Genomic DNA, 13,180 nt, shown 5'->3' on the forward strand with positions numbered 1-13,180 from the left:
CTGAAGTTTTAATAAACTTGCTGAAAAGGAATATAAATTGTGAAACCCACGGATAAGAAAAGAATCTGAGCATTTATTTATTCCAAACACCATCCAGATCTGGAATTCACCTATAGAATCTCTGCTAGTCTTGACCTGGATGGATCCAATGCAGGAAAAGGGATGGAAATCAACTGTTGATCCCAAAATCAAACAGGTAGAAATATGATCTCCCATTATTTTTGATGCATATGAAACCTTTGGCTTCACCCCATCTGCAGAACAGACACACACTATCATGTCAGTTCCTCCAGTCACTCCTTCCCTTTTGGTCATCCAGGCCCATGGTACACAGTTCCAAATTAGCTAGGACAATTAACAAATAAGTTTTCAATTTTAATTTCCTTCCCCTCTTAATAAGGCTTTATCAGCACATCAATAGACATTTTCTGAGAGCACCAGCTCTACTCAGCTTAAATGTGTGATGGATTAGGCTGTTGCCTAAGAAGTTCCAGTTTCTTTCCCAAAGGAGCCACTGAATAGAACCTGTCTTGAATAGCAAATGGACCCTGAAGAGTGAAATTCTGTTAAAGTCACTCTGAGCCTCCTTATAGCTTGCAGCATGGGCCTTGAGAATTAGAACATTTAGTAGCTACATGATCAAAATGCCAAGATGTCTATACATGATTTGGCTAATCCTCATATTGTGCTTATGGTTAATGTCATTACTTAAAACTTAAGATTTTAGGGCACCTGGCTGGCTCAACCGGTAGAACATGTGACTCTTGAGCTCAGGGTCGTGAGTTTGAGCCCCATGTTGGGGGTAGAGCTTACTTGAAAAAAAAAAAAAAACTTACAATTTAGACTAGTAGTCATAAGTATAATGAATGAAATCTTTGCATCTTGTATTTTTATTTATTTATTTATTTATTTTATTTATTTGACAGAGAGAGACACAGCAAGAGCAGGCACACAAGCAGGGGGAGTGGGAGAGGGAAGAAGCAGGCACCCTGCCGAGCAGGGAGCCCAATATGGGACTCCATCCCAGGACCCTGGGATCATGACCTGAGCCGAAGGCAGATGCTTAACGACTGAGCCACCCAGGCACCCACATCTTGTATTTTAGATAAATTGCTTTGCCATTCAAAGAGCAGCAAAATCTTAACTGACCATAACCCAAATTAACCATGCTTCTTCCCTCACCTCTACCCCAGTACCTCAAAGTTAAAATGCTAACTTGGTATAAAAATTGAATTTTAATTTCATGTCCATGTCATAATGAAAGCATGAATAGTCAAATGAAACCACCATTGACGAATGACTTATTTCACATTACCATCATATCATGTACTCGTATTGGAAAGAAGTTGGTTTTCCTATATATGAAAAACTTCCCTGGAACATAATTTACAACTCAAAGATCTCAGAAAGTTACCTGCCACCAGTGGGAGAAAAAAAGTCATTTTTCATAAGTCATCATAATCTAGGGGTGAACTGATATTGGAAACTGATGGCATGGAGTTCTTTTTCAATCAAGTTCAATGAACTAAAATCTGTGCTGGAGATTAAAACTATATACGGAAATCCATTTTCTATGTGTAATTCCTCTATGTCAATTTTCCATGTGTTGATACGGTACATGAAGCTTGAATATGATCTCTCTGCGTCTCTCTTAGAAGATAAAGGGAAGCTAAAAGTCAACAGTTGCAGTCAGCCATCAGGCTCCGAAGGGGGCTCCTATCTCCTCAAATCTGGCACAGCACCCTTGCCACCTGGGGCAGCTGCTTCTCCCTCGAAGAGCACAAACGGAGCTCCTGGTACTGTTTCTGAATCAGAAGAAGAAAAAGCCAAAAAATTACTGTATTGTTCACTATGCAAAGTGGCTGTGAACTCCCTGTCACAGCTAGAGGCACACAACACAGGTTAGCAGCTATCATTTGAATTTAAATCGTGTTTATAACAAAACCCAACTTTTCCCAGCAGAATACCGTATCCTTTGTTGTTCAGACGTTAGGTTTGTTCCGTGTCTTCTCTGCTTTTTTGACTCAAAGCAATGATTTTAAGAAAAGTAGGGTATAATAATTTTGGAAACAGCAAGGCAAAAGTTTAAAGCAAATTGGAGATAAAACTTACTCTGTTCTTTATTTTCTCAAAAGCACTAATATTTCCCAAAACTCATTACGATGAAGTGACAGAGATGAAGACAAATATCTATGCACAATGTTCACTGCAACACACTTAGAAAAAAAGAGAAACAATTTAGAAGTCCCTCAGTAGGGAAACGTCGAATGCATTAGAGTAACCCAACATGAGAGAATATAGTACTCAGTCATTAAAATGTAACTATTAAAAAAAAGTATATGATTTGCTGTGTGAAATTTTCAGGATATTTAACTAGTAATGATCACAATTTTGAAAATATGTATTTTTTAGCATATAAACAAAACAAAACCTGAAAAAGAAAACTAAAATGATAACAGCGATTATCTCTGAGTGGTGAAAATATAGGGTAATCTTTCTTATGCTTCTCTATATTTTCCATATTTTCTCCATAATATACTCATGTTTTCCCATTTTTTACCACAAAAATGTGTTGAATAATCAACGTCATTGTTTCTAATAAAGTGTTTATAATCAGCATTAAAATGATTATTTTTTTAAAAAGCAATGAGAAATTCAGCCTGAAGATAAACTTCTCAAAGATAAGAAAACAGAGAGCTATTCATATATCTGTTCACTTCTTAAATAGCTACTTACTTAATGTATGTCTCTTTCTGTCTTAGGATCTAAACACAAGACCATGGTTGAAGCTCGTAATGGGGCTGGTCCAATTAAGTCCTATCCTAGACCTGGATCAAGGTTAAAGATGCAGAATGGCAGTAAGGGCTCAGGACTACAGAACAAGACATTTCATTGTGAAATCTGTGATGTTCATGTGAATTCAGAAATTCAGCTCAAGCAGGTAATGTATCCTGAATTAGTATTCACTGTTGTTGGGTCGCCACTGAGGAAGTTTTGGATTATAGGTGAGGTTCTGTGGGGTGAGGTCTGGAGCGGATGACCAAGAAAGAATTCTTGAGATGTCTTTGTTGCAAAATGGTGGTTTATTAAAGCCCAGGTACAGGACCCGTGGGCAGAATGAGCTGCTGCACCGGGCTGTGAGGCGTGGCTGATTATATACTCAGGAGTTGGGGAGGTGAGGACAAAGGGGGTGTCCAGAAGGATTGTCATATGCTAAAGAAGGCTCTCAGGATACTGGAGGCCTGGTTATTGATTGTCAAGCCAAGGCTGTTTTTTCCTCTAATGAGGCACTAACAGGAAGACCGTTGGGAGTTTCCTGGAGGAATGTTACGTTCCTCCTATCACACGTCCTTGTCAATGGGCTTCAGGTTCAAAAAGAAATTCAGTTTTATTTACACTTCCATCTGCCTCGGCCTCCCTTTATTTTATGGAGGGGAGGGTGATGTTAGGGCTTCCGGAAACCGAGTTCTGGGTCTCTGGAAGTTAGGCTATTGATAAGAAAGCTCCTTCCTTGTAAATCACTAGGACATTTGTAAACTGAGGGAAACTCCTGTCCTGCAGGACCGTGATCTCGATCAGTTAACCACCTGTTTTTCCTTTAGGGCAGCCAGGAGTGCCTGAGGAATGTCACATATATCACATTGGGCGGGGAGGGTGTAGGGTGTCAGCTTCTGCTTCGTCCTCAGCTAGCCTTCTGCTCCCTCATCAACCACTGGCTTGTGTATCTAATCTATATGATGGTTCTGGGCTAGGCGAGCACAGCGTTCAACCTGCAGCTTGTAGTCAGTCGAGCAGGAACTTCTGGGAGACAAGATGTTCAGCCCGTCTTTCAAAGACCAAAATCTGGTTAGGGAGACAGACTCATCAGTCACGATGGTAACAACAGGCAAAGCTGGGTAAGTACTACAGAGAAAGGAAAGGAAGAGAGGCATCAGAACTGAGTGGGGAGCAAGTCTGAATTTTGAGAGCGCGGTGATCTAATCCTCACCACCTTGTAACTGTGGCCCCAGAACTGGGAATGGAGCAACCCGCTACCTCTATCTAGGAAATACATTTTACATGGAGTAAAGCTCACATTTAGATTCAGCTAATGCATCAAACTTTTTTCAGCACATTTCTAGCCGAAGGCATAAGGATCGAGTTGCAGGGAAACCACTGAAGCCGAAATACAGCCCTTACAATAAACTCCAGCGGAGCCCAAGCATTTTAGCAGTAAGTTCGCCTCACCTGCTCACTTGTTTCGTGGGTCTACCTTCCTGGCTTGGGCAGGGACTGTGGGTTAGGAGGGCCTAGGGACTAACTGGTCCTGAAAGGTTTTGAATTTCAATAGCCCTCATAGACAGAAGTTTAGAAGGAACTGCTTAGTCTCTGCTGTAGGACACCCTGAAGGAAGCTGCTTTAGAGAAGAGAAACTGAACCTCTTTAAGAGCTAATACCTTACTCTTTACCAGGACATTTTCCAAAGACTACCTTCTTTAGCATATAAAGAAAAACAAAGGCTCAGGAACAAAGCCAAGTAATCCTGAGGAATCCTGGGATGTGTTGAACCTGGAAGAGGGCTTGCTTTCCTAAAACAAAACTCCATCCATTTGATACCCTCCTCCTTTCTAAAGAGCTCTCCTCCCTCTCCACTCCCCCGCCCCGCGAAAGTAAAGTGGGTGTTTGTATTACTCTCTCTTTCCCTGTTTAGCAGGCATGTTGGTATTCAGCCTGTCCTACCTGCTCTCAATATGTGCTGTTTTCAGTTTCTTTGCAAAAATACCCAGGGGCGCCAGCAATAGATGTCATATAAATACCCAGATGGATGGATTTCATAATCTCCCTGGGACTTAGCCCAGTGTGGCATTCCATTTGAGGTTGAAGCGGGATTGGCCAGCTGGAGGCAATGCTCCCAACTTCTGCAAAGCCTCCATCTGATGCTGCAAGCAGGTGTTACCTGCATTAAGCAAATCCAGTGTGCAAAGCTTCTCCTGATTGCAAAAGAGAAATTAAGGATTGATTTCTTACTTTACAAGAAGATTCCACCTTGGGATTCCTTTAAAAAGAGAACGTTTCTAGCACACTTACAATCCTTCCCAACAACAGAAATTTGAGTTAGCTGCAGTTTTTCAGGGAATACTCCTAAGGTGGCCAGAGACAGAGGTGCACACTGACTTTGTTTTCATGACGCTTAACAGGTCCCTAACGTCCTGAACCCCAGTTACTTCACCCAGTGCAGCTCTTCAGAGACAAGTGTAGGCTCAGGCATACTCCCCCCCCACCCCACCCCCAAAACCTCAACGCTGCACTGTGGTTTACGAGTAGTCAGAATTTTAAATTGAGCTCCATTATCTAAGCAGGAAACTTTCTGGGTATGTTTGTTTTTTCTTTGTGAGAAGAAGCGACACAAAATAGCTTTAGTATCTATTCAGAGAGGCTCCCCCCTCCCGCCCCCGCTTCCTAGTGCCCATAGGCAAGGGCCACCAGAAAAAGAGTGGAAATGGAAACAAATCAAAGCAAAGGTATATGCCAAGAGCCTCTGAAAACCACCCTTGTGAAAATAATTTCCTGACTTTTGAGAGTCACGGTCTTGAAAAGCTGACTTCTTAACGTCTGTGTTGCGAAAAGATGTCCGCGGTGCTTATTGAAAACCATCTCCCCACCCCGTTCCCGGTTCTCTCCCTCCGTTAGGCAAAACTTGCATTCCAGAAAGACATGATGAAGCCTTTGGCCCCGGCCTTCCTGTCGTCGCCCCTGGCGGCGGCGGCCGCGGTGTCGTCGGCACTGTCGCTGCCGCCCCGACCGTCGGCGTCGCTCTTCCAGGCGCCCGCCATCCCCCCCGCGCTGCTGCGGCCGGGCCACGGGCCCATCCGCGCCACGCCCGCCTCCATCCTCTTCGCGCCCTACTGACGGCCGGCGCCCCGGGCCGCTGCAGGGGGAGGGCCCGAGGGGTGCGGCGGCGGCGGGAGCGCTTGGCGTTGCGGCCCCAACTCCGCCTCCCCCAGCCACCATCCCAGCCCCGACTCCAAAGACTTAAGAAATCACTAGGCTCAAGAGTGCTTTTAGGGACCGCTCCCACCGTTAGGGATCTGAACAGCCCAGGCTTTATGCCCCTGTTCCCTACCCCCACCCTGTCCCTCTCCCCGCTCCCCCGCCACTCGATCTGTGTATCTGAGATAATTGGTTTCTTGCAAATGCATCGGTGAGAAAACAAAACAAAACAATGTATCTATATACCATTCTCTGACTCTTTTTCCATGGGTGTGATCTGGCTTAGAAAACGATAAGGAATATTTTCCTGACAGACTTGAAAACTAGGGTCTTCCTCACACGTCTGTAAATAACTCTGGAATCCAACTGGGCACATTCTAGTGTGGAACAAAAATAGATGAACACAAGTGCTTACTTGTGGATACCATCTTACCAACGGATCACAATGTTTTCTTTTCTGGTGTACTCTTGTCGACAGGGATTGTGTACTGTTTTAGACCCAAGTACTGTTGTATCCTGTGTAGTACTAGTTCTGTATCTCTTGTCTGAATTCAACATTTTTAGTTGCTGTGTAAATGTTAGGAAGCAAAGTAGCTTTGAATTTTCTCTTTAAGAGAACAAAAGATAATGTATTTTCTTTGTTTCACGTTTTATTTGGTAATATTTAAAAGAACTAGAAAGCCATATAACATAGCTATAATTACTACCTGTTTGCTATTTTTGTTTAACTTATTTTGTAGCTTCCTCACTTTAGTTTGAGTTGCTAAGCAAATGTATACAACCAGAAAAAAAGAGCTTCCTAAGTTGCACATTTTTGCACCTCTTGTGCATTCTGCAAGGAGACAATGAATCCATGTATTTCTACGTAATTATCTTTTTCATTTTTAACCTGTTTCATTTGTAATGATGCTACATAATTTTGTGGCTCCCTAATGCAATAATGTACAGAAGATAAAAAATTTATAATTGAACAATTTGTCTTTCTGTTCACCGAATATGTTGCAGGTCATGCTCCCATGCCCCCCTTTCTAAACTGGTATCAACAAGACTGGAATGTTTGTGGTATCAGGGGCAAGAGGTATCATAAAACAACAAAACAGAGTGAACTCTTTTAGAGCATCTATATCTGCAATCTGTAAATGGTAAAATGTCTGTGTATTTTTTTAAATGTACCTTTTCAATAAAAGTACAAAAAGTAAAAGCCTGTTTGTGTTTTCAAAGTTATTTTCTCCTGAGACGCCTTCAATTTGAAATCATCTGATGAACGATTTTCAGTAGGTGCAAGGATTGCTCCTTACATATTTAGCATTTTCAGGTCTTATTTGAAGCATTTTTATTTGTCATGTTTATTCATTACTGTTCACAGCATCTGCGTGAGGCAAGACTTTCCTGCTCTTTTCCCTCTGAATCCCTAAGAAGTCGGGACAAGTTGTGAGTGTAGCCCTAAATCACAGTAGTAGCCTGATAAAAAATTTGTGACTCTGATTTTTTTTTTAACTTTCTCTAAGTCTTCTAAATCCCTAGCCCATCTTTCATTTGTGTCCAAGGCATTTATGATCGCCTTCTATTCCACTCCTCTGATCAGCCCACCCTTTTTTTCTTCCTACTTCATTCTCTTTTTAAGTGTAAAGATCAATACATCACTATTTGTTCTGGATACCTGCTTAACGAACTAATTCAAAACTTAGTGGCTTAAAATAACAACCATCTTATATCATGATTTCAGAGGTCAAGAATTCCAACCAGGCTCGGTTGGGCTGTTCTTCTGTTCGAGGAGGCATCAATATGAAGTCCCTTGGTAATACTTGGGGGAGGGGCGGTGTCTGGAGGCCCAAGATGGCTTCACTCACAGGTGTGCCTGGTGGTGGCTGGAAGGCTGAACTCCATTGGAACAGTTACCGAAAGACCTACATATGGCCTCTCCAGCTATGTGGTCTTAGGCAATGACATAGTAACTCAGGGCTTCCAGAGAGAGAGCATTTCAAGGGGCCTGTGTGGAAGTCAAAAAGCTTCTTATAAAATTGTCTCAGAACTCCCAGCATGTCACTTACACTGCATTCTATTGATCAAGCAAGTCACTAAGGCCAGTCCAGATTCAAGGCGAAGGAAAGTATTCACTTTTCAATGTGAGAAAGAGCAAAGAATTTGTGGCCATCTTTAATCTACCACTCTGTTACAGAACTTTGAGGGGAGTGGTAACAAAGCTATGATAGAGCCCCCTTTCCCCCACCATAAGCCCAAACCATGCCAGTTCTTTAAAATGAGAGGAATGGGGGTGGGGTGGGACCTAAATTCTCCTTTCTAAAAAGTTAAGGCCAGTGGCTGGCAGTGCAGCTGTGCTCTGCGGCAATAGGCTTCCTTTATCAAAGAGTTTATCCAACTGTTGGAAAATTGTTGACCTTAATATTCTAGGCGTATAATCAGGTTAGTGTTAGAGTCTATTAAAACTCCAGTTTGACATTCAGAGTTTGTTTGTTTTACTATGAGTCCTTTCAACTCTATACTAGTTACTCTAAACCTTGGTTGGACCTTCAGACATAGCTTAGAAACGTCATGATCTGAAAGAAATGTGTTTCCGTGTAACACTTTGGAGAAGTTTGGTTTTTTTTATCATTACTATCATGAACTCCAGCGGCTATTATATTTCATTTCTCTTGTATATCCTCTATCTCATTAATGTTCACTGCCATCCTCAAAAATTTTTAAATGTCAGTATTTAAATAGACCCAGAAACCTACTAATTAGATTTATAGTTTAAGATTTTGAAAAATCACCTCAGGGAAGAAGTACAAAAGAATAGCAATTAATTAAAATGCATGCCTCCAAAAGTAGCCATGAGTAGCTTCAAGTAATGACATACACAACACTATTAAACAGATACAGTTTATCCAACCTGATTCTGAGGTAGCACAGTGGGTCAATCCTAAGCAGATGTGTATATTGGAACGAATAGCCATTTTTAGTGGGGAAAGACTACCACTCTACCCCTCCACTTATTGGGAAAGTTAAAAAATGTGCTGTTTATTCTGACATAGTCCAGCTCTGGTCTCTATAGAATATGTAAATTGATCTCAGACAGGATTGCCAGATAAAATATAAAACACCTAAACAAATTTGAATTTCAGGTCAACAATGAATAATTTTTAATAGAATATTTTAATAATTTTAGTAAGATGTTGCACATGGTGTAAGTACATTCCAGAAGTAAGTATGCAATATTTGGGATGTACTTATACTAAAGAATATTTGTTGTTTATCTGAAATTCACATTTAAGCCTGTATTTTTCCTTGCTAAATCAGGCAACCCTTGTCTCGGGAGCATTCCTCTTCATCTCAAGTACCATGATTCTTCAGGAAAGAAGTGACCCCTGGTACTCACAACCAAATAACAAGATTTTGAAGGCACATTGTTAGATGCACTCACCAAACAGGCAGAGGAAGGAACTTGCAGTAAATCAAAGTCAATGATATATTGACATTGGATGGGACCAGGGCATGGGGAAAACGTAGCTACAGATGCCCCTTACTGAAAGCCACACTGACAGCTGCTTAACAAAACTAAACTGTTGTAAAAGCAAAAAATAGAATTCTCATTTCTATTATGCACCAAACATACCACCCCTGATGTGCTCCTTCTTTGCCCTAAGAGAATGCCTATATTCTGGGGCAGAAATGGTTGTGTTTGTGTAGAATTTTTCTCTCAGAAAGTGCTAGAAGGAGAACTACACCGCAGTTGATATAGCTGAGAAAGGGAACCATGGGAATTCCCACCAGAAAAAAAACTAAGGAGACAGAGCTGATGGAGCATCAGGTGGAAATCCTGTTGTGCTAACACTCCCTTCAGGAACCTAAAGGGACTCACTGAACAGGTTGAGTTTGGGGATGTTTTGAGAAATGGGCACCCACTGCCCGGGGTGTGATCAGAGAGAAGAGTGATGGCAGGAGGGGAGAGATGACCAGGAACCCTTTGACAAAGTCAGCATCAAGACGTACACCCTTGGTAAGCACGAGCTTCTTCTGGTAACAGGCATAGGGACTTCATTTCACCTCTGTAGGCCTGCTAGGTGGATTCTGGCCTCTCTTCAGTGTTCCTTCCACCAGATCTTGATTTGGTTAATATGATGGCCCTAGTCTAGTAACATCAGAGTTGACATGGCCTCTTTGGGAAAATCCTAGTTTTGATACTTCGGTGGGCTGAGGAGCTGTGGAGTGTAAGAGCAAATTCCACAGGGGATGATCATCTCTGCCTCCTTCCTTACACCAGGTAATTAGCTCCACGGGGGAATTCATCAGGGGCCTGATGCAGGCTCTCAGCAGCAATGGAGCATGACTGCAGGGAAGTGCCCTGATTTCTTTGGCTAAAATGTCTAAAACAAGAGTGGCAATACAATGTATTCCTCTACTCATTAAGTGCTCAAGCTGCATCAGCCTCTGGTTGTCAGATCACTAATGTGGACACAGTGACAATATCTTCATGTCATATTCATTTTAAGAAGTCACTTATCTACAGATGATTGGACAAGCTAGTCATTAAGCACCTCCTTTTCATTTTTATTAGAGTAAAAAAGTAAAATTAGGATGGAAGAGAATTAAATAACAATACACAGTTTGGGGCTCCTGGGTGGCTCAGTCGGTTAAGCATCTGCCTTTGGCTCAGATCATGATCCCAGGGTCCTGGGATTGAGCCCCATGTCTGGCTCTCTGCTCCACGGGGGGATCTCCTTCTCCCTCTCCCTCTGCCTTGCTTGTGTGCTCTCTCTCTGTCTAATAAATTTTTTTAAAAATCTTTAAAAAAACAATACACAATTTGCATTCAAAAGACATGAATTCAAATCCTATCATGTCATCTGTTTCTTAGTTCTGTGATTTTATGTCATTTTCCCAGAGCCCCAGTTTCTCATACATATAAAACATATCACAGTACCAAACTCACAGGGTGGTTCTGAGAAGCAAATAAAACAAAGCATGTAAAATGCCACTGCAAATCATAGCTTGCTATGCAAATTTTCACCTGTGGATAAATGAAATGATTTTTTCTCATTTTTAATTTTTAAATTTTAAGTAAATTCCCTCAAATTAGCCCCAATTTTGAGTCTTTAGCATTAATCTAGACTCTAGAAAAGTACTCCTGCAATGCAAAAGAAACAGTAAATTCATTAGTTGTAAGTTTATGTTCCTACTCACAAGGATATAATTCAAATAAAAGTAATACAAAGATAACAGAACCAAAGTAAATGTAAAGTGTTCGCATATCACAATATGTTTGAATTTTATCTCTTATATTCTATATAACAAAAATAGAGTTTCAAGTTGTAAAAAATCAAAAACTTCTTTATGTTGCAAAAAAAAATTACTACTTCAGTTATAAAAAATAAAAAAATTTCTTTCTGATGTAAAAAAACTAAAAATCACTATAAAGGGAATTAAACATAGAAGAAAGGCTAAAAAAATTGTATAATCCATATGAAATATATAGTTTCATATCCTTATTATACAGAAAACTCATAAAATGGGATGGGGGAACTCTTCCAGAAAAGAAAGACAAACAATTCAATTTACATGTTTTTCTAAACATGTAAAAAGGCAATTCAGAAAAAAACAAAATATATACAAATGTTTAATAAATGTGAAAAGCTGTTTGTTATCACTTAATACAAATGAAATCAATATTTTTTTGATCTAGCATGTTGACAAAAAATATATAAATTTTCTAGACCTTATATCATCAAGATGGGGAAATGGACACATTCAGGCATTGTTGGTAGTAAGGAAAATTGCTTCAACTTTTCTGGAAGGATGGTTTGTCAATATGTATCATCATGTCAATTACATATAACACTTGACCCAGAAATCCTATGTTCAAGACTTTATCCTAAGATATTAATCCTATAAATGTAAAAAGATTTATGCACAAATATGTTTCAAAATAGTGAAAAAATATTCATCCATAGGGAATGAGTAAATAAATTATGGAACCCATATGTGGTAGGAAATAACACAACCATTTAAAATGACGACATGGGGCACCTGCGTGGCTCAATCGGTTAAGCGTCTGACTCTTGATCTCAGCTCAGGTCTTGATCATGAATTCAGGCCCTGTGTTGGGCTCCACAGTGCGCTTAAAAAAATAAAAATAATGACATAATTCTGTAATTATATGAAAAGATGTTCATGATATGTGTCCAAGTGGGAGAAATAAAAGGTTACAGAACAACATGTTAAGTATGATCACACTCATATCAAATTTTAAAACTATACCTGTATGTTGATATCCATACATGGAGAGATGTCTGATGAAAGTGGTTATCCAGACTGATGGAAGTTACTCCTGAGTTGTAGATTTCCATATGGCTCTACATTTTATTTTTATTTTTGGTATAATTTGAATGTCTATAAAGAATATATATTGCTGTTTCAGAATCATGTAAATATAATCGGTTGTCCCATTATAACCAAAACAAATAAACTCCACCACACAATGACACACAATTTCAGAAGAATCCAAGAAATTATAATTGAAAAATAAATGGGTAATAAATGTCAAATAAGAATAGTTAATTATAAAAATAAAAGCAAGAAAAGAACTTTAATGTTATTTCAGATTTTTAGGGACAAGCAGAATCCACATGAGCCCAACATGGGCCCTCAAGGCAGGCTGATCTCATGACCCTGAGGCCATGACCGGAGTGAAACCAAGAGTCAGACACTTAACTGACAGAGCCACCCAGGCACCCTGGTAAATAGCATCTTAAGGTTGATGCTCCTCGATGCCTCTCACACGGATTCTTCCCACCTCTCTCCCATGTTCTGGGCTCTTCTGTTGTTACTTAACCAATTCTTTGGAAATTGTATGACCAGTTCATAGATTCACATAGCCTCATTTGTTTTTTGACTGTAAAAGATTGTGCCTATTTATTCAAGTAATGACATGATTATAGGATCAAAATACATTCATCTCTCACCGCTGATTGGAATTGCATTTTTACTATAGTGTAAGTATAGCTCTATATATAGTATATAGAGTTTGGTGAATAGGCCACCAACCCTAAGAAAAGGCAGGCTTCCTTTTTCCCTCCATCAGAGAACTACCATCCCAGGCATATTTACCTGATGTTTTATTCTCTGCACTGTAGGCGGTGGGGAAGAATTGCCTGTGGAAAGAACACAGACTATATAAGTATGAATAGTTGGGAAAATTTCCTTGAAGAGC

The 13,180-nt window shown here is 40.2% G+C and overlaps 1 protein-coding gene across 4 annotated transcripts in view; it reads left to right on the forward strand.

Moving 5' to 3' along the window:
* Positions 1-5,889, forward strand: part of ZNF385B (zinc finger protein 385B) — a 302,554-nt gene extending 296,665 nt beyond the window's left edge. For all 4 annotated transcript variants that reach the window (XM_028125130.2, XM_028125138.2, XM_028125142.2 and 1 more), the window contains 4 exons: positions 1,656-1,901; positions 2,763-2,941; positions 4,111-4,212; positions 5,671-5,889. In XM_028125130.2, coding sequence (XP_027980931.1) covers positions 1,656-1,901; positions 2,763-2,941; positions 4,111-4,212; positions 5,671-5,889 — 746 coding nt within the window. The remainder of the gene's footprint in view (positions 1-1,655; positions 1,902-2,762; positions 2,942-4,110; positions 4,213-5,670) is intronic.
* Positions 5,890-13,180: the final 7,291 nt, after the last annotated feature.

The sequence above is a fragment of the Eumetopias jubatus genome, unplaced genomic scaffold (genome assembly GCF_037043125.1).
Source record: "Eumetopias jubatus isolate StellerSeaLion01/CBP00866 unplaced genomic scaffold, mEumJub1_p1.0 scaffold_3, whole genome shotgun sequence".
In the NCBI taxonomy this organism is placed as follows: domain Eukaryota; kingdom Metazoa; phylum Chordata; class Mammalia; order Carnivora; family Otariidae; genus Eumetopias; species Eumetopias jubatus.